At 40.2% G+C, this 19,604-nt stretch overlaps 1 protein-coding gene across 2 annotated transcripts in view; it reads left to right on the top strand.

Moving 5' to 3' along the window:
* Positions 1-19,604, top strand: part of LOC120528149 (zinc finger protein 721-like) — a 230,053-nt gene that overhangs the window by 51,117 nt on the left and 159,332 nt on the right. The window contains exon 2 of one of the 2 annotated variants that reach the window (XM_039752211.1): positions 14,126-14,654. The exons of the other annotated variant lie outside the window; for it this stretch is intronic. Coding sequence (XP_039608145.1) covers positions 14,126-14,654 — 529 coding nt within the window. The remainder of the gene's footprint in view (positions 1-14,125; positions 14,655-19,604) is intronic. 2 annotated transcript variants of the gene reach the window in all.

Genomic DNA, 19,604 nt, shown 5'->3' on the forward strand with positions numbered 1-19,604 from the left:
TATGTATATATGTATATATATGTGTATATATATATATATATATGTGTATATATATATATATATATATATATATATATACACATATATATATACATACATGTATATATATATATATATATATATATATATGTAATCGTTATTTTCAATTAATTGAATGCTCAAAAAATGTTTTGTCTCACTCCCATTTCTTCTTGTTGCATGTTGAAGCTCTACTTGGAACCTTGTTAAGATCCAACCATGCAAAATATGATGTTTTGCCATTTTTCAAGTGGTCTTAAAACTTTTGATTGGGACTGTGTATATATATATATATATATATATATATATATATATATATATATATATATATATATATATATACACACACATATACACACACTGGGTATGGAAAGTATTCAGACCCCCTTCAGTTTTTCACTCTTTGTTATATTGCAGCCATTTGCTAAAATCATTTAAATTAATTTTTTCCCTCATTAATGTACACACAGCACCCCATATTGACAGACAAAAAAAAATTAAATTGTTGCAGATTTTTTAAAAAAGAAAAACTGAACTATCACCTTGTCCTAAGTATTCAGACCCTTTGCTCAGTATTTAGTAGAAGCCCCCTTTTGAGCTCATACAGCCGAGTCTTCTTGGGAAAGATGTAACAAGTTTTTCACACCTGATTTGGGGATCCTCTGTCATTCCTCCTTGCAGATCCTCTCCAGTTCTGTCAGGTTGGATGGTGAACGCGGTGGACAGCCATTTTAGGTCTCTCCAGAGATGCTCAATTGGGTTTAAGTCAGGGCTCTGGCTGGGCCATTCAAGAACAGTCACAGAGTTGTTGTGAAGCCACTCCTTCGTTATTTTAGCTGTGTGCTTAGGGTCATTGTCTCGTTGGAAGGTAAACCTTCAGCCCAGTCTGAGGTCCTTAGCATTCTGGAGAAGGTTTTGTCCAGGATATCCCTGTTCTTTACATCATTCATCTTTCCCTCGATTGCAACCAGTCGCCTGTCCCTGCAGCTGAAAAACCCCCCACAGCATGATGCTGCCACCGCCATGCTTCACTGTGGGGACTGTATTGGACAAGTGATGAGCAGTGCCTGGTTGTCTCCACACATACCGCTTTAGAATTAAGGCCAAAAGTTCTATCTTGGTCTCATCAGACCAGAGAATCTTATTTCTCACCATCTCAGAGTCCTTCAGGTGTCTTTTAGCAAACTCCAAGACAGAACGTTTTGGTCTTAATTCTAAGCGGTATGTGTGTGGCCAAGTACAGGGATATCCTGGACAAAAACCTTCTCCAGAGTATACATATTATTTTATATATATATATATATATATATATGGATATATATATATATATATATATATATATATAATGGATATATATATATATATATAATATAATGGATATATAGACATAGCTAGATATACTGTAGAAATATTGATATAAATATAGACATACTGTAAATATCAATAGTTAGTGCTTTTGATTAGTTTAGAACCTTTTACGAATTTTCTCGATTTCTGCTTAAATATGACCTCAAACATCATCAGATTTTCACTCAAGTCCTAATAGTAGATAAAGAGAAACCATTTAAACAAATGAGACAAAAATATCATATTGTACTTGGTCATTTATTTATTGAGGAAAATGATCGAAAATTACATATTTATGCAGAAATATAGAAAATTCTAAAGGGTTCACAAACTTTCAAGCACAACTGTGTATAGAGATATATATTTATAGATATAGATAGATAAAGATATACATCTAGGTAGATAGATATCTAATATATAAAGCAGAGTCGATGTATGTATGTATGTTTGTTTGTCTGCCATAAAAATCTGCACCAGGCGTCCGATGGCCACCAAACTGGGCATGGGGCTCCTTTGAGGTCATGAGGTATGTTTGGTTGTGAAAAATGTTTGTGGTGAAGCGCAGGGCACCTTTTCACCGAGACAACGTTCGGCACACGCGTTGCAACAGACGTTCACGGCGGCGCCATGTAGCAGTACGTTTGGTCTCTGTGTGTCACACTTTAATCATGGTTCTTTAATTTGCCAAGATGTGGTGCAAGTGTCCAAGTATGAGAAGGCCGACTGCTTTGATCGGGTGAGAGGGACCTACCATATGGATGTAAAACGTGAACGACCCAGTGCACGTGACCGGCTGACACACCCGTTTTTCCGCTGGTCACACTCCCACACGCACTGATAAGTGTTGTATTTCATTCTCCATCCTCCATTATATCGCAGCACGTTTGAACAGACACTCACCTTAAAAAGACATCATCCTTCCCCCACCATTTTCCCCACACGCACCTGCGGTTATATGTCACTTCTCTCTGTAGTTACCATCGCCATCGTCCTGTAGATGGCAGCACGGTTCAACACAGACGCTCCTTAAAAACAGAGCTCCCCTCCCCGCCATTTTTCCCAGTATGGTTTCAGTGCTACTCTTTCTCACTGGCTTTCCGTTTTTGTGGTGCTATTTGCTCGCTTTCTGACTCGCAGTACGATTTCAGTGTTGCTCTTTCTGACTGACTGGTGCTATTTTTTCGGTTTCCGACGTATTGTAAATAAGGTAAATTCATCTCACTGGGGTGCTTATTCTGTACATAATACCATGTAGCACATTATAATTGGTCTGCTTTTCACTAATATAGCCATGCCACCGAAAAAAAGAAGTAGAATTGGAAGGTCCACTTCAGATGCCAGAAAAAAGTCTATTTCAAGGGCGGCTGAAACGCCACAGCAGACAGAATCCAGACTGGCGAAACAAAGGATTAGAACTGCTGAATCACGAGCCAAAGAAACTCCCGAAGAAAGGCAATCCCGTCTGGCGTACCAAAGAATGACAGCTGCTACTTCAAGAGCCTATAAAACATCTGAAACCAGGCTGTCTGCCAACAAGAGAAGGGCTGCTGATGCAAGAGCGATATATATATATATATTTAGATATATAGATATAGATATGAGATATATATGTATAGCTATAGATAGATATACTGTAGATAATAATAATTCTTTACATTTATATAGCGCTTTCCTCACTACTCAAAGTGTTCAGCAGTTGCAGGTTAAGGGCCCAACAGAGTCCCTTTTTGGCATTTACAGGATTCGAACCGGCAACCTTCCGATTGCCAGTGCAGATCCCTAGCCTCAGAGCCACCACTCGGCGATATAGATTGTGACACTAGAGGGCGCTGTCGCTCCTCGAAACCACACAGACAAACGTCCAGACACCAGGTAAAAGCAATAGAAATATTTTTAATTTCTTCTCTTTTTGCAATTGTGCCACAATCACCACCATAAGCCATCCATACATCCATTATCCAACCCGCTATATCCTAACTCCAGGGTCACGGGGGTCTGCTGGAGCCAATCCCAGCCAACACAGGGCGCAAGGCAGGAAACAAACCCTGGGCAGGGCGCCAGCCCACCACAACCATAAGCCAATCAATAAACAATAAAACAATAATATTAACAATATTCCTCCTCTTCTCCCAGCAGCTCTGTCACACTCCCTCCCAACTCCGGCTCCACTTGCTGGGTCTTGATCAGTCCTTTAACTAGTCCATGACCCGGAAGTGCTCCTGTCCTTCTGTCCATGTGATTCAATAGCACTTCCAGGTCTGATGAAGACTTAGATTTTCTTCAGCCCAGAAGTACTTCTGTTCTTCCGTCCCCATGACTTCGGAGTACGTCCGGGCTATAGGGAAAATAAAAATCCCTGTGTTTCCCTGCAGTGTCCCATAATGGCACCCAGCAGGGCCATGAAGCCAAACTCCATCTCCCATGGTGCCCTGCGTGAATCCAGGGTACCTCCATGCTGCAGGGAAGACGCCATCTAGCGGCCTGGATGAGCTGCTGGCCGTCCATCAGAAGATAAATAGAGATATATATTTATAGATATAGATAGATAGATATAGAGAATAGATATACACTGTGTGTTTGTGTGTATATGTATGTATGTGTGTGTATATATATATATATATATATATATATATATATATATATATATATATATATATATATATATATATATATATATATATATATATATATATATATATATATATATATATATACACATACACACACACACACACACACACACATACATATACACACAGTATATATGTCTATATATACACTAGGAGGCTCTGCCCCCTGCTCGCTTCACTCGCCAACCCCCGGGTTTGGTCCTGTGGCAATACAATTTCAAGTGTTAGTACTAGGGTGTTGTACTGTGTTAGCCATTATGAATGTAGAAAAGAAGTTAAATGACATTCTTATTATTAATTAAAAAGATTACAATAGGCATATTGTAATCTTTTTAGTTAGCCAATAAAAGGTGCCATTTTGCTTTTCTTTCTTGGTAATTGTTACCTATGCATTATGTTCACTTCTCATTTTAAAACTTCAGTAAAAACAATATTTGGAATGTACTTTTCTTCAAGATTGCATTGGATTTTGATTCCTTGTGTGGTCTTACAGCGTGATCATGCAATGTATAACTGGCCGTGAGTGAATTTCGTTTCTGTCTCTCTTATAAATTTACCGACTTTTTCCAGTGTTTGTCCCTGTGATTTGTTAATTGTCTTTGCAACAGCTGTTCTAACGGGACACTGTAAACGTTTTAATACAAATGGCATATCAAGATCTCCTTTGTGCCCGAACACTGTTTTGAGTTCATTCAATGAAAATAAGACTTTCTGATAAAACAATCAACTTACGAAAGTGGAATATCCAGAGCCGATGTAGCCGGTGGCATTGTTCTCAATGAAGCTGCAGATTTTCTGGCTATTGTCGATTGCATGTCATTGTAATAAAGAAATCTGGCCGACCGATAGGTCTTGATGTTGCCATTGCATCATGAGATGACTGTTGCAATGCTCTTGGACTACCTTGATATGATGCTGATAATATTACTGCTTTACCTGCTTTGAATTTGTCTGAACTATTGATATTTGAATTTTGAACGTGATCAATGACACCTTGCATATGTTGTTTGATTCGATTTAATAAAGAAGACATGATTAACTTCGACTTTTAGATACGCATTAATAATGTAATGTTGCGATAGACGTTGAGATGATAGAAGTTAAATACATGGGAACGTATCGCTGATTTTGGTGTGTTATACGTTTTTCTGAATGCGTTTGTTTCTTATTGTATGACCATCCTGTTTCACCATCTGGGAAAAGCAAAGGAAAGAGTAAAGGGTTGGCATGTGGCGATGTATTTGACAATAATGATGAATTGTGCTTTGGCTTTGGATAAACATGAATATCAACTCTGTCATTGATATCTCCGTTTTTCAAAACTATTATCGCTGACAATTCGTCACACGTTGGTTTATTATAAATGCGACCCTGATCTTTCGGATTCCTATAGAAATCCAAGATAATTTCTTTGTCCGTGTTTTGCTGATAAATGTCGTGTAAAGTGCAGTACTTTTAGACGTATGGATTTGTATCCATTATTGGCTGTCGAATTTCACTTTTTTCATTCTATGTTGCGTCGCTTCTCCATGATCATAAATATACACCTGACTGGATTCTTCGAAATTAATCTTGTCGTAGCTTTAATTGTTGTGGGACCACAGATAGTCTTAGAGTATGATCCATTATTCTGTAAATCTACGTTTTGAGCTTTGTATGATGCGAACGCAAAAACGATTATTGTAGATGCGTATATTTTGCCTGCAGTTTTTGTGGATTTCACTTTCACCAGCACCAAATCTTTAATTTCTCTCGGATACGCCTCTTCATTGGGTAGTAACACTACTTTTCCCTGATGGCAACACAAATTAGACAATCTACAATTCTCCGACTTAAACTTTAAAGCCTTACCATATCTACATATCACCATATCATGTCTGCATATTCAATCTCTTTTTTGCTGTTCCGTTATTTCACATAGTAGTGATTTCTGTTTGTTAGCGTGAATGAGATCTGTAGTCTTTCTTTTTTTTGACACTTTCGAATTTTAATACTGTCATATTTTTGAACCTTCTCTGCGCGTGTAGTGCGCCAAGGTGTTTTGTGAGCCTTTCAAATTTCCACTGCTCTCATAATCTGTAACCTGCTCTGCATGTGTGTGGCACCAGCTATATGAAGTTCTACTGTGTCTTTTACTCTTTGTCTTTTATTTCTGACCCTGTTTGGACCAGCAGGGTTTTCAGTTCCACTTGTTCCGGCCTGATTATTGCTTTCCTAGCCTAGGTCACCGTCTCACGGGAACATGCTAGCAATGGATGTCAGTATGACGTGACTTGACCGAATCGCAGGAAGTGAAATTGTCTCTGCCTCTCTGAAGAAGATCATGTCTCGACACAAGTTTTCTTTTATAATATATATATATATATATATATATATATATATATATATATATATATACTAGTAGAATACCGCTTCTTCGCAGCGGAGAAGTAGTGTGTTAAAGAAGTTATGAAAAAGAAAAGGAAATATTTTAAAAATAACGTAACATGATTGTTAATGTAATTGTTTTGTCATTTGTGTTGTTGTCATCTCTCTCTCTCTCCCCGCGTTTGGTAGCAGAGAAGTAAAAAGAAAAGGAAACATTTTAATAATAACGTAACATAATTGACAATATAATTGTTTTGTCATTGTCATGAGTGTTGCTGGTATATATATATATATATATATATATATATATATATATATACACTCACACACACAGACACATATATAAACATATATATACACATCATATATATATATATATATATATATACACACACACACACACATATATATACCCTATAAACACATATATATATATACATATCTACATATATACTGTATATACACATATATATATATAGTGTGGAGAAACAAATCTACATATATATCTACATATATATATTAGGTGTAGGACTTGATTAAAAAAATTAATCCAATTAATTAGAGGCTGTGTAAGAATTAATCTTGATTAATCGTATGTAATCGCACACGTAAATTTGCCCCAAATCGCAAATGTTTTTTCTTTTAATTTAAAACGGTTTTAGTGGGCTTACAGAATCAAGTAATAGACATGGACATGAATATTGTAAACTGAAGCTGTTTTAATTTCTGAAAAAATGCTTTTAAACTGCATTTGAATTCAAAACAGAAACAAAAATATCATCCCTGGCTAAAATTGGGCAGACTTAAAAATAATGTGGTAGTTTAAGTACTTTAAGTAGATTTTCAGAATGGTATTGTCTTTAAATAATAATAACCAAAATTTCAACATAAACTGCAGTTTTTCGTCTTAAAAAATAAGTCAGAAACATAAAAGGTAATTTGACCAGCTTCATCTTTAAACTCTGAGTAACCTCAGCCAAAATTATTTTGTACATTAGGCTAAAACAGTGTGATCATTGAACATTTTGTAATTAGATGTAATTAGAATTACTAACGGTCACGGAAGTCCAATGATCCCCAGTAAGAGCCACAAAGTCCGCTTTCTGTAATGCCTCTAATTTTGTTTGCTTTTCAGTGTGCACAACACCACGCTTTTATCAAGGCTTCGCTCGGGTAGTTTTTTGAAATGAAATTTGCCTCCGATCAGTCATAGGAACGCGCTTTATTCCGACTCTAACATTTTTGTAGCTGTGATGTGTGCATCAGTGTAATCGATGTACCAGGAAATCATGCATTGACAAAAGTTCCCCTTTGCTTGGAATTGAAAGTGTGATTAAATGCGTTATTTTTTGTTATGGAGTACATGCATCAAAGCTTCTCAGCTGTGCTTGTGCTAAGAATAGGAAAGATTTTAAAAAATAACGTGAACATGATTCTGCGTTAACTGCATATTTTTCATACGCCTCAAACCAAGGAGATGCGAGGGTAAAATGAATCGGGAAGCATGCGTACATAGTCAGTACATCCCCTCTCGGGAATCAAACCTCGGATGTCGGCGCTAGAGGTGAAGCCTCTACAATTGCGCCACGGCGTGTGGCTTATCTATTTGAGAGTATGTAGATCAGGGTGTATATATATATATATATACATATATACATATATATATCGCAGCGGAGACATAGTGTGTTAAAGAAGCTATGAAAAGAAAAGGGAACATTTTAAAAATAACGTAACATGATTGTCAATATACAGTAATTGTTTTGTGAGTGTTACTGAGTGTTGCTGTGATCAAGGATTCGATTATCATTATTTCTTTCAATCAGGGTCGTATTTGTGCGATGTGTTGTGTCTCAAGTTACATTCTGTGTTTGTTAGTCGCTGTTGTAAAGATTAAATTTGTAATTACAGCCACATTAGCTCCACAAATGAGACACACGGGTTCAGTAAACATATACTCAGCCTCCCATCGGTTTTAAAGGCTCTATTTTCAGAATCAACTTTTCTCTCAGCATCGTGTGAGCTAAGCTTCGCAATAACTTGCAGCATCATAAGCTAGACTTGATTAACGCGTAAGTGTTCAGCAAGGCAGCTGAAGCGCTTGCATTATGGGATCTGTAGTTTATTGTGTTACCAGCGCTATATACCCGGCTTTAATAACAATAATACAGTATATAAAATGATCTCGGGCCGGATATAATTACACGCCCGGCTGGATGTGGCCCGCGGCCCTTGAGTTTGACACATATAGACTAAATAGAACTTGAAAAGATATATTTTTTCAAATGTGATCGCAATTCAGATAGAGTTGACGCCAAGACTACAGCCTGCATCCTCAATGAGTCATCCTCCCTCGCTCTTACTTTTTACCGCTCATCTAATGAATACACTGAGTATGGCTTTACCAAAACAATCATTGATGGCAATAAAGTATCCATTATTCGAGTATGTAGATCGGTTATATATATATATATATATATATATATATATATATATATATACCGCGATCGCAGCGGAGAAGTAGTGTGTTAAAAAGGTAGAAAAAGAAAGGGAACATTTTAAAAAATAACGTAACATGACTGTCAATATACAGTATTTGTTTTGTGAGTGTTACTGAGTGTTGCTCACTCACTGACTCATCACTAATTCTCCAACTACCCGTGTGGGTGGAAGGCTGAAATTTGGCAGGTTCATTCCTTACAGCTTCCTTACAAAAGTTGGGCAGGTTTTATATCGAAATTCTACGCGTAATGGTCATAACTGGAAGCAGTTTTTCCATTTACTGTAATGGAGATGAGCTTCAACGCCGTGGGGCGGAGTTTCGTGTGACATCATCACGCCTCCCACGTAATCACGCAGTACATAGAAAACCAGGAAGACCTCCAAAAGCGCTGAAGAAAACATGCATTATATAATTGAGAAGGCAGCGAAACAATAAGAAGCGAAGGAAAGTGACATATACAACCATATTCATGAGTTCTGCTACTGAAACAAAGCACGCATGTAAACCTACACTTTAAATTAAGTTCATAGACAGGCTACGCTGGCGCTTGTAATTTAGTGCCTGCCCATATAAGGCCGTCCGTCAGCGCAATCCAATAGCAAACTGCCACTAAATATTCACGGGTGAAGGACTGTGCTTATGGAGAGGAAGATGAGATGGTCAGGGTGGTGTTTGACACAAACTCAGCGAAACTGCGAGAGAAAGTTTTAAGTGCCAGGACTAAGGTAACATTAAATACAGCCATGGACATAGCACGAGATGGCACCAGCACAGCTGGGAACCTTCGATGCATGTACACCGAAAGTGGCTCACGGAACTGACGCAGTGCACAGATAAAAAGCAACAGTTCCAAAGAGCGCTGAACAAAACCGAATTACACAATTGAAAAGGCAGCAAAAATATGAAGCGCCTGATAAGCATATTCATAAATCCAGCTACTGCGAAACAAAGCACACGGTGGAAAAGTCAATGTCCCGCTAAAGGAAGACAGTGTAAAAAAAGTGCATGCAGTGTGTCAGGTCTCAGATAAAGAAGAAGACGAGCTGTTTATTGATGCAGTAAGAAACGAATCGATGAATGAAACCTGTCATCTTTACAACGATTGACAAACACGGAATGTAACTTGAACACAACACATCCTACAAATACGAACCTGATTGAAAGAAATAATGATAATCAAATCCTTGATGACAGCAACACTCAGTAACACTCACAAAACAAATACTGTATATTGACAGTCATGTTACGTTATTTTTAAAATGTTCCCTTTTCTTTTCTAGCTTTTTAACACACTACTACTCTGCGATACGGGTATATATATATGTATATATATATATCCCGATCTACATACTCAATAATGGATACTTTATTCGCCATCAATGATTGTTTTGGTAAAGCCATACTCAGTGTATTCATTAGATGAACGGTAAAAAGTAAGAGCGAGGGAGGATGACTTATTGAGGCATGCAGGCTGTAGTGGCCAACTCTATCTGAATTGCGCGATCACATTTGAAAAAATATATCTTTTCAAGTTCTATTTAGTCCATATGTGTCAAACTCAAGGGCGCGGGCCACATCCGCCCGCGTAATTATATCCGCCCGCGAGATCATTTTATATACTGTATTATTGTTATTAAAGCCCGGGTATATGAAGCGCTGGTAACACAATAAACTACAGATCCCATAATGCAGCGCTTCAGCTGCCTTGCCGAACACTTACCGCGCTAATCAAGTCTACCTTATGATGCTGCAAGTTATTGCTAAGCTAGCTCACACGATGCTGAAGAGAAAAGTTGATTCTGAAAATAGAGCCTTTAAAAACCGATGGGAGGCTGAGTATATGTTTACTGAACCCGTGTGTCTCATTTGTGGAGCTAATGTGGCTGTAATTACAGAATTTAATCTAAGACGGCACTATGAGACAAAACATCAGGGTAACCTGAATGCAATGCAGAAGATACAGAAAGCAGCATAATTAAATAAGAATCTGACACTTCAGCGGACGCTTTACCCGTGCACAATCACAAAGTGATTTCAAGTGAAGCTGCTTTTATGGGAGACACAAATGCACCAGTGCACCTTGCCCCACTTTCCCTGTTGCCAAGTAATGTTAAACCAAGTCGTCACTACGGTGTTCCCAAATACGCACTTTGCTGATAAACTGAGCGCACTGAGTTTGCACGGCGCTTTGGTGACTTTGAAGAACAAAAAAAGTCCGTCTACATGCGGCTCGAACCTTGTGCATGTTTGGTAGCACATATCTGTGTGAGAAGCTCTTCTCAGTGATAAAGACTAACAAAACAGCACACAGGAGTCGCCTCACTGATGAGCACCTGCAATCCATCCTGAGAATCTCCACAACACAGAACCTCACACCAAACAGAAACGAACCTGTGCCAAAAAGATGCCAGGCGTCCAGCTCTAAAATGACATATGAGCAAAGACAACTGAATGATTTGATTTGTTATTGCTGAAAGGAACACATTTTATTTATATTTCCAGGTTTTGTTATGCAGCATGTTCATATTTGAATTTGTATAATTTTGACAGGATATATTTTTATGGAGAGCAAAATCTTTTGGGATATTTAAAATCTAAGTTTATTTTTATATAAAATTACATAAGAGTAAAGAAATTTGAATGTTTGTTCTTTTAACGTTTACTTTATTTCTAACTTGTATAATTTAGACAGGATATATTTTATGGAGAGCAAAATATTATAAGTTGTTTAAGGTTTGAGTTGATTTATTCAGGAATAATATTCCTGTCTGTTTTACCATTCCTACCAAAGATATTTCTGTCGACTAAATAAAAATTCCTTCTATTTAAAATTTAAATAGAACTTGAACAAATATGATAGTTCATAATATCCACGCAGACTTGCACGTAAGAGCGGAGTCATCCGTTTTAACAAGCAGCGTATTGCACTGATACTAAATAGCTGTGTGTGTATATATGTAGATATGTATGTATATGTATATATATGTTTATATATGTATGTGTATATATGTAGATATATATGTATGTATATATGTGTATATGTATAGATATGTATATATATATGTTTATGTGTGTGTGTGTATATATATATATATATATATGACAACAACACTCATCACTCACAACAGTGACAAAACAATTACATTGACAATCATGTTACGTTATTTTCAAAATGTTTCCTTTTCTTTTCATTGCTTCTTTAACACACTACTTCTCCATGGCGCGGTATTTTGCTAGTATATATATATATATATATATATATATATATATATATATATATATATATATATATATATATATATATAATATCTTTAGATAGACAGCTATTGAGAAAGACCCCACTCAACTGCCCAAGGAGCACAGTGTGACTGTTGATGCGACCGGTGAGCCTTTCACAGGCCACATGGCGCAGGCTGTTGCTGCTGACACTTCACTTTTCCTCGTTGCTGTATGCAGGCCTTTCCCTTTCTGTGCAGAGGAGTAGTGGTATTTGTTTGTGTGTTTTCCAGCGTTTTTCATAATGGAAATATTCACATTTGATGGTCTTTTGCACCCTGAACTAGTTGATGTACGTATATATCCACTCACGCTCTCCTCTATCACATATGAAGCTGACACAACAGAGAGTGCCGTCAGTCATTTTACTCAACTTCAAGCACGACTTTGCCTGGCAAACAAACGGCTTACCCAGAAGTCCGCGCCTGCTCTGTACTGAACTGCAAACAAAGTAAGACGGGAGCTTGCAGCCCGCTGTGAAGAGACATTAAAGTTGGTCAAGGAGACAGACGTATGCTGAGAAAGTTCAGAGGCAGCGAGTGAACCAAAGCAAAAGGGAATCCTGTGAGCCCATTTTTGGTATTCGAGCCGCTCGGATTGCAAAAATGGTAGCGGACTAGTGATGTGGACCGCGTTGGACTCGGCCCACCATGCTGCCTGCCATTTCCTGACTTAATCTGTAAAAGTGATGCTGTCCTTTTATAAACTATTTACTGAATTTTAAAAACACATCATTTTGATTTAATGCCATATTTTGAATAAATACCAAGGTGGTTTCATGCTGAATCAAAGTAAACCGCTGTTGGCACAGCATCGCTCAGGTTGTTCTCGCTCATAGAGGCAGTGCAAGATTGGAGAATGTACACAAAATAAAACAAAAAGAAAACAATGTAAAGTATTAGTTTTATTATTAATAATAATAATAATGATGATGATGATGATGTATGTAGCGCTTTTCTCACTACTTAAGAGTGCTTTACATAGACAGAGGGGAGCCACTTGAGCCCCAAGCAATGTGAAGCACCTAGCTGGACGATGAGACGGCAGCCATTATTATGCCATCACGCTTGCCACACATCACCTGTTAGGTGGTGAACGGGTGAGAAAGAGAGTTCATTTAGAGACAAGGGATAATGAGCTGGGATGGGGCAATAAGGATGCATTATCAAGATGTTGACCTGATGGGCCTTTAGTGAGAACAAAAGGATTTAGATGTCACCTTGGCAGTTCAAGTGTTAAAATGGTGGTCAAATGTCCAGCTTTTAGATGTTTTCATTGTGTGGAAAAGTGCTTCACCAGTGCCAACCCAGCACAGACTGACACCGGTGGTACGTACAAAAACAAATAAACTTTTATGGTCGTCACCCGTGGGGCATGTCTTCCCAGTGTCCCACAAGCACAAAACAGCAACTCAAAAGCACAAAGCAAGACACAGTGGTCTTCACCACTACTCCTCCCGACTTTGGCTCTTGGAGTGGTGGCTGCTGGTTCCTTTTCTAGCCCACCCGTTAGCTCGTTAAGCCATGCAGATCCCCCTGGGGGTGGCCACGGAGCCCTACAAGGCTGAGCCCCGAAGTCCTACGCCTGTGTTCCCCGATGCAACCCAGGGGGGCTGCCACCAAGCGTTTTCGAGGAAAGTAGTGTGTATCCCATGGCAATTTCCCTGGACCAAGTGTCGAAGGGGCCCCGGCCATCCGTCACAATTGTTATATTTGGGCCACCCCAGGTGAACAAAACCTGAATTTGTCCACTTCTGCTCTGGGCGTTGTCTCAGTCCGTCTGCGTATCAAGTTGGTTTTCACTCCGAGTCTATGGAGATGTTCTTAGGCTGACGTGGAGGGTTCTCGATATTTCAGATCTCTCATGATAAAATTGGTCGGTAGTGTCACGTTTGTTTAAAAACTGAACGTTAATTCTGCCAGGTGCTAAATATATTTGTGTGATTTTTTTTTTTATAAAGTAATTGTACTGCTTTTTCTTTTGGCAGATAGAAAAGAAGCCCCCTTCCCAGTTGCCACGGCCATGCAGTGAAAGCCGTCTAATGGTCTTCAGGACAAGGCTGTCCTTAGAAGAGAAGAAGAGACACTTTAGGGGGTGGAGAAGAGTTTTACACGAAGCAATGGCCTCAGCCACAGAGGATGGCACAGCTGAACAGCTGGCACATATTAAACAAGAGGACTGTGAGTGGGGTGCCCCAGAGGATTTGACTTTGAAGGAGGAGGACTGTGAGCACAGAATCTCCGGCTTTAAAGAGGAGGAGATTGTCAAAGTGAAAGTCGAAGGTACAGAAGAGTCGTCGGCGAGTCCTGAGCTTGAAACGCCTGAAACTGGGCATGTGGTCAAGCAGGATAATTATGGAGAATCTCACCCCAGTTTACAGTATGGGCTCACTGACTCGGGGCACCGGACTGCACAGCAGAGTTGTGTGGAGCTGAAAGCCGAGTCTGAAGAGAAATTCACAGAAGGAAATGGGAGAAGTGGAGAAGAGCAGCAGTCAACTGGGAGTGCTGGGATAAGTAAGTAATATCCTTCAAGGTGAAAGTCAAGCTTAGCACAAGTACTAATGGCGCTGGTGTTGCAGTGAAAATAAATGTGGAGTACGCATTAGATTTAATTGACAATACAATGCAGTACAATTTCTTTTGTGTATAGCCCAAAATCACACAAAGAGTGCCACAGTGGTCTTTAACAGGCCCTGCCTTTTGACAGCGCCCCAATGACTCTCTGAGAAGACAAGAAAAAACTCCCAAATAAAAAAACGGATGAAACCTCGGGAAAGGCAATTCAAAGAGAGACCCCTTTCCAGGTAGGTGGGGGTGTCAAAAAAAAAAAAAAAAAGGGGGTCAATACAATACACAGAACAGAACACAAGTAATCCTCAATACAATAGTGCAATAGAAATATTCCAAGTACGGAGCAGAATTCAACAGTCGATGATACCACAGGATATGAATCTGAGTAAAGATCACGTGCCACCGGTGCACAAAGACGAAGAATAACTGACCTGAATTAAAAAAAACGTTTTAGTGATCCCCCAAAAAAAGAGAGTGTGCAGTACGTGACCCTCGGCCGATAAAGTTGTGATTTCAGCAATGAAATGTCGTATTCTGTTTAATGGAAAGCAAGAATCCTATTGTGCTGAGAGGAACGCCAGGTAAGGCCTGAACGTGCACAAGAAAACGGAAATCCACAGGAGGGCTTTCATTCCCAGTCCGCCCACTTCTGTCATTTACTGTGCTGTGCTGCGATGGCGTGACTCGCTTTTAGACTCCTTACAAACAGATAAGACATTCACCCTGGACGTTGATTCCTGAACTTGTAGAACAGGGGTGCCCACACTTTTTCGGCTTGTGAGCTACTTTTAAAATGACCAGGTCGAAATAATGTACCTACTTTAAAAATGCTATATATGTATTGTGAAGCCGACCCGGACACAGACAGGCGGACATGTTGTCTTCAAACCACCACGTTTATTTACAGTTATACAGTAATCCCTCCTCGATCGCGGGGGTTGCGTTCCAGATAGGTGAAAATCCGCGAAGTAGAAACCATATGTTTCTATGGTTATTTGTATATATTATAAGCCCTTATAAACTCTCCCACACTGTTTATAAATATTCCCCGCAGAGTTATACAGCATAATCCCTTTGTATTCTCTTAGATATTAGGTAAGATTCATTGAAATTATGTATATAAACACACTGTTTATATACAGTAAAACCTAAATATTATTTTAAAGATATTGAGTGTCTCCGATATCACATATGTTACAGCCTTATGATAGACAGGCCACCAGCAATAAATACGTACAACGCAAGAAAAATAGTATACAGTAAATGTGTGTGTACAGTGACACTAAACGTACGTACATGTACTAAGTACTGTAAGTAGAAAATTAATTATGTTTACTCACCAACAATGACACGACGACTTGTCCAATAACGATGAGTTTAATTTTACTGCACAACAAAGGAGAGCGTTACAGCCCTTAAAGGAGCCTCTTCAGGCGATTGAATATCACCGCCGTTGTTCTTCTTCTGGCAGACTTCAATCCAAATCCCTAAAGCAGATTCCATCCAGACTACTGCCTTATTACATCCACTTACAACTCATTTTGCACCCTGGTTAAAAGGACACTGCGGCCATAGATCTTATATACCTTTCCAACTTTTTAAATAAAAAGAATCGTAGCCTTCAACAAATCTAAAACGTTTACCTTTTCGGCAATCGTTAACATCTTCCGTTTGCGCTTGGGCACGGCCCCTGAAGCAGTAGCTGATCGTTTTGGAGCCATAATGAAGGGCTTGGCTATACACAAAAATAAACACAAAAGAGCACAACTCTTTACACAGCGAAACACGTTGATGCTGAATGAGCGAGACGAGACTTCCTGGTTAACATCGCATTCAGCAGGCAGGAACTTAACTGCGTGCTCTGATTGGTTAGCTTCTCAATCACCCGCCAATAGCGTCCCTTGTATGAAATCAACTGGGCAAACCAACTGAGGAAGCATGTACAGGAAGTAAAAAGACACATTGTCCGCAGAACCCGCGAAGCAGCAAAAATCTGCGTTATATATTTAGTTATGCTTTCATATAAAATCCGCGATAGAGCGAAACCGCGAAAGTCAAAGCGCGATATAGCGAGGGATTACTGTATTTACAGATACTGGTCACAAAGACCCCAGTCCATTGGTCACTCAGACCCCAGTCACGTGCACAATTACCCCAATCACACTCAGTCCTGGCCTCACAATGCCTTTTCTTCGGTCCGCCTCCACAGCTCCCCTGAGCTTCGTCCTTCCACCTCCCGCCTCGAATGATGGGAGACGGCCCCTTTTATAGAGTCCCCGGATGAGCCCCAGGTGTTCCCGGCATTCCTCCTCTAGCCACGCCCCAGCGTGACGGAAGTGCCGGCTCTCCTCCCGGCAGCTCTCCGGGCGCCGTCCTAATTCTTCCCCCCAGCACTTCCTGGTGTGACGGAAGTGCTGGGGTAACCACGGGCCACGGGCCCCTACAGGGTGGAGCTTCCATGCCCTGTACCCGTGGCCCCCAAATCAACCAGGAAGGCGACCCCCACATGATCCAGGGTGGGCACAGACCCACATCCGGTCCCTCATGACGTCCCGGCCGGGTCATGGCCCTTGGCATCCCTGACAGTATATATATATATATATAATATATACACACACACACACACATACACACACTGAGTTAACTTCATACATAAAATATGTTGTCGTACCTTGCATAACTCAATAACCTTTATGGCACAATAACAACTCAATACATTTATGGTCACTACAGTATTTGGATTTAATAATTTTCATGTGGGACAAGGCTGACTCGCATAAATAAGTAGAGCCGAATAATGCAGTCAGGGAGGTAGCACACTTCTTATGCTTAATGATCGAGTGACTCATCTGGAACGATGCTTCGGTGTGTCTGCCTTTACTTTTGAATTCAGCCGAATTAAAAATGACGGCTGCCCGATTAACTGCGATTTCAGTTCCCTCTCCTTTCTCTTTCTCAGATCGCTTTTTGGAAGGAAGTCAGTTTCATAGGTTGTTATGAACAGTTCGAGAGTGCCTTTCCACATTGTCCTTCTTTGGAATAGCAATGATGCATTGACAGATCAGACAAACGCACTTCGATCGTGACATTGTGAGAGAAAAAAATCCTCTTCCAATTCCACATCAGGCCCTTAACCAACACATTTTTTTAAATCCCTTCTTTAGTCGATATAAATTGGAAGGCTGACTAGATCACTTAGATAGCCGGAGTTTAGCAGTAGCTCGCGCGTTTGATCGTGAGTGCAGGATGACCAGTGTGTTGGCAGAAAAGAGATCTCAGACTGGCTGCCCTGTATTGGCAAACACCATAGGGAGGATATATGATAGACTAACATTTAAAACAAAATTTTTTTTTTGAATGCAACGCGATCTACCTGCACTACCTTTCTGATCTACCGGTCGGTCGCGATCGACGCATTGGGCACCCCTGTTGTAGATCCATGTCCGCATTATGCCATGCTCAGATTGTGATGTAAAGAGGCACGTACAGAATGTGTGGGGTAGGTTCAGAAATTCAGCATGAACTCCGATCCATGGTCACGTTAAGGAGAATTAAACATGAAAAGGGGCTGACACCAGGCCGGTCGGTCCTTCCTCAGGGGTACATATACCCAACCTGGGCCAGTTTAGAGTCACCGGTTACCTGAGGGAGAAGATCCACAGTCTACTTACGTAAAGCAAACTGGGCATGGAGAGAACATTCAGAGTCCACGTGGACAATGAGTTGCGTGGAGGGTGAGACCCCAGGACACGGACACCGTAGAGCAACTGTGCTAAACCACAGCACCACCCTAATGCCAACACCCTCCTATTTTTATACATGGTGTTCTTGATTACGATGCAAGTGATGTTTAGTTGTGGCCAGGTGTTCTGAGAATGACCCAAGTGTCGGTTTTCACCATGTCTTCTGCTTCAGTGTTTTGAGATCTTTGTGTCAGATGTTTCTCTGGTACACTGAAGTAGAATGGCGAGCACATCAGAAGTTTCAAAGGCTCTTATTGACAGGTCCATGAAGTTTATGCACAGAGTCAGTATCTGCAGTGTTGTCCCTTCTTTCTTTTTTCAAGACCTCTGCAATTCACCCTGGCAGTCAGCTTTTGGGCCAAATCCTGACTGATGGCAGCTGCCCATTCTTGATAATCAATGCTTAGAGTTTGTCAGAATTGGTGGGGTTTTGTTTGAGGATTGACCACAAATTCTCAAAGGGGAGTTTCCTGGCCATGGACCACAAATTTCGATGTCTTGTTGTCCTTTTTGCCTTAAGGCCCGGTGCTCCATCATGCTGGATTGTTCATTGTTGGTCACCAAAGTGTCCTTGGATGGTTGGAAGAAGTTGCTGTTGAAGGATGTTTGGATCCCATTCTTTATTCAGGGCTCAGGATCAGGAGGGCACCATCAGTGCAGAGCTTGCTCGGGAATGGCAGCAGGAAGGCAGGTGGGAGGGAGGCGAAGACTTTTTGAGGATGGCAAGAAGGGCAGCAAAGAAGCCAGGAAAAACATAAGGGTCAGACTGATATTCTGCAGGAAGTTCAGGGATTGGACTGCTGGGGGGGAGACTTGTTTTCTCCAGTGAATCCCCTTTTTGATTGTTTGGGACATCTCGGAGAAGAAAAGCTGAGCGGTGCTACCATCCGTCCTGTGCCACGTCAACAGTAAAGCATCCTGAGACCGTTCATGTCACGTGGGGTTGAATCACTCATCATTTGGCCTAAGGACACAGCCAAGAATAAAGAATGGGACCAAAACCTCCTCTGTGAGCAACTTCTCTCAACCATCCAAGAGCAGTTTGGTGACCAACAATGAACAGTCCAGCATGATGGAGCCATAAGACAAAGTGATAACTAAGTTGCTTGGGGAACAAATTTTGGAGTCCATGTCCAGGAAACTCCCCATT

This window comes from Polypterus senegalus, chromosome 4 (assembly GCF_016835505.1).
Source record: "Polypterus senegalus isolate Bchr_013 chromosome 4, ASM1683550v1, whole genome shotgun sequence".
In the NCBI taxonomy this organism is placed as follows: Eukaryota; Metazoa; Chordata; class Cladistia; order Polypteriformes; family Polypteridae; genus Polypterus; species Polypterus senegalus.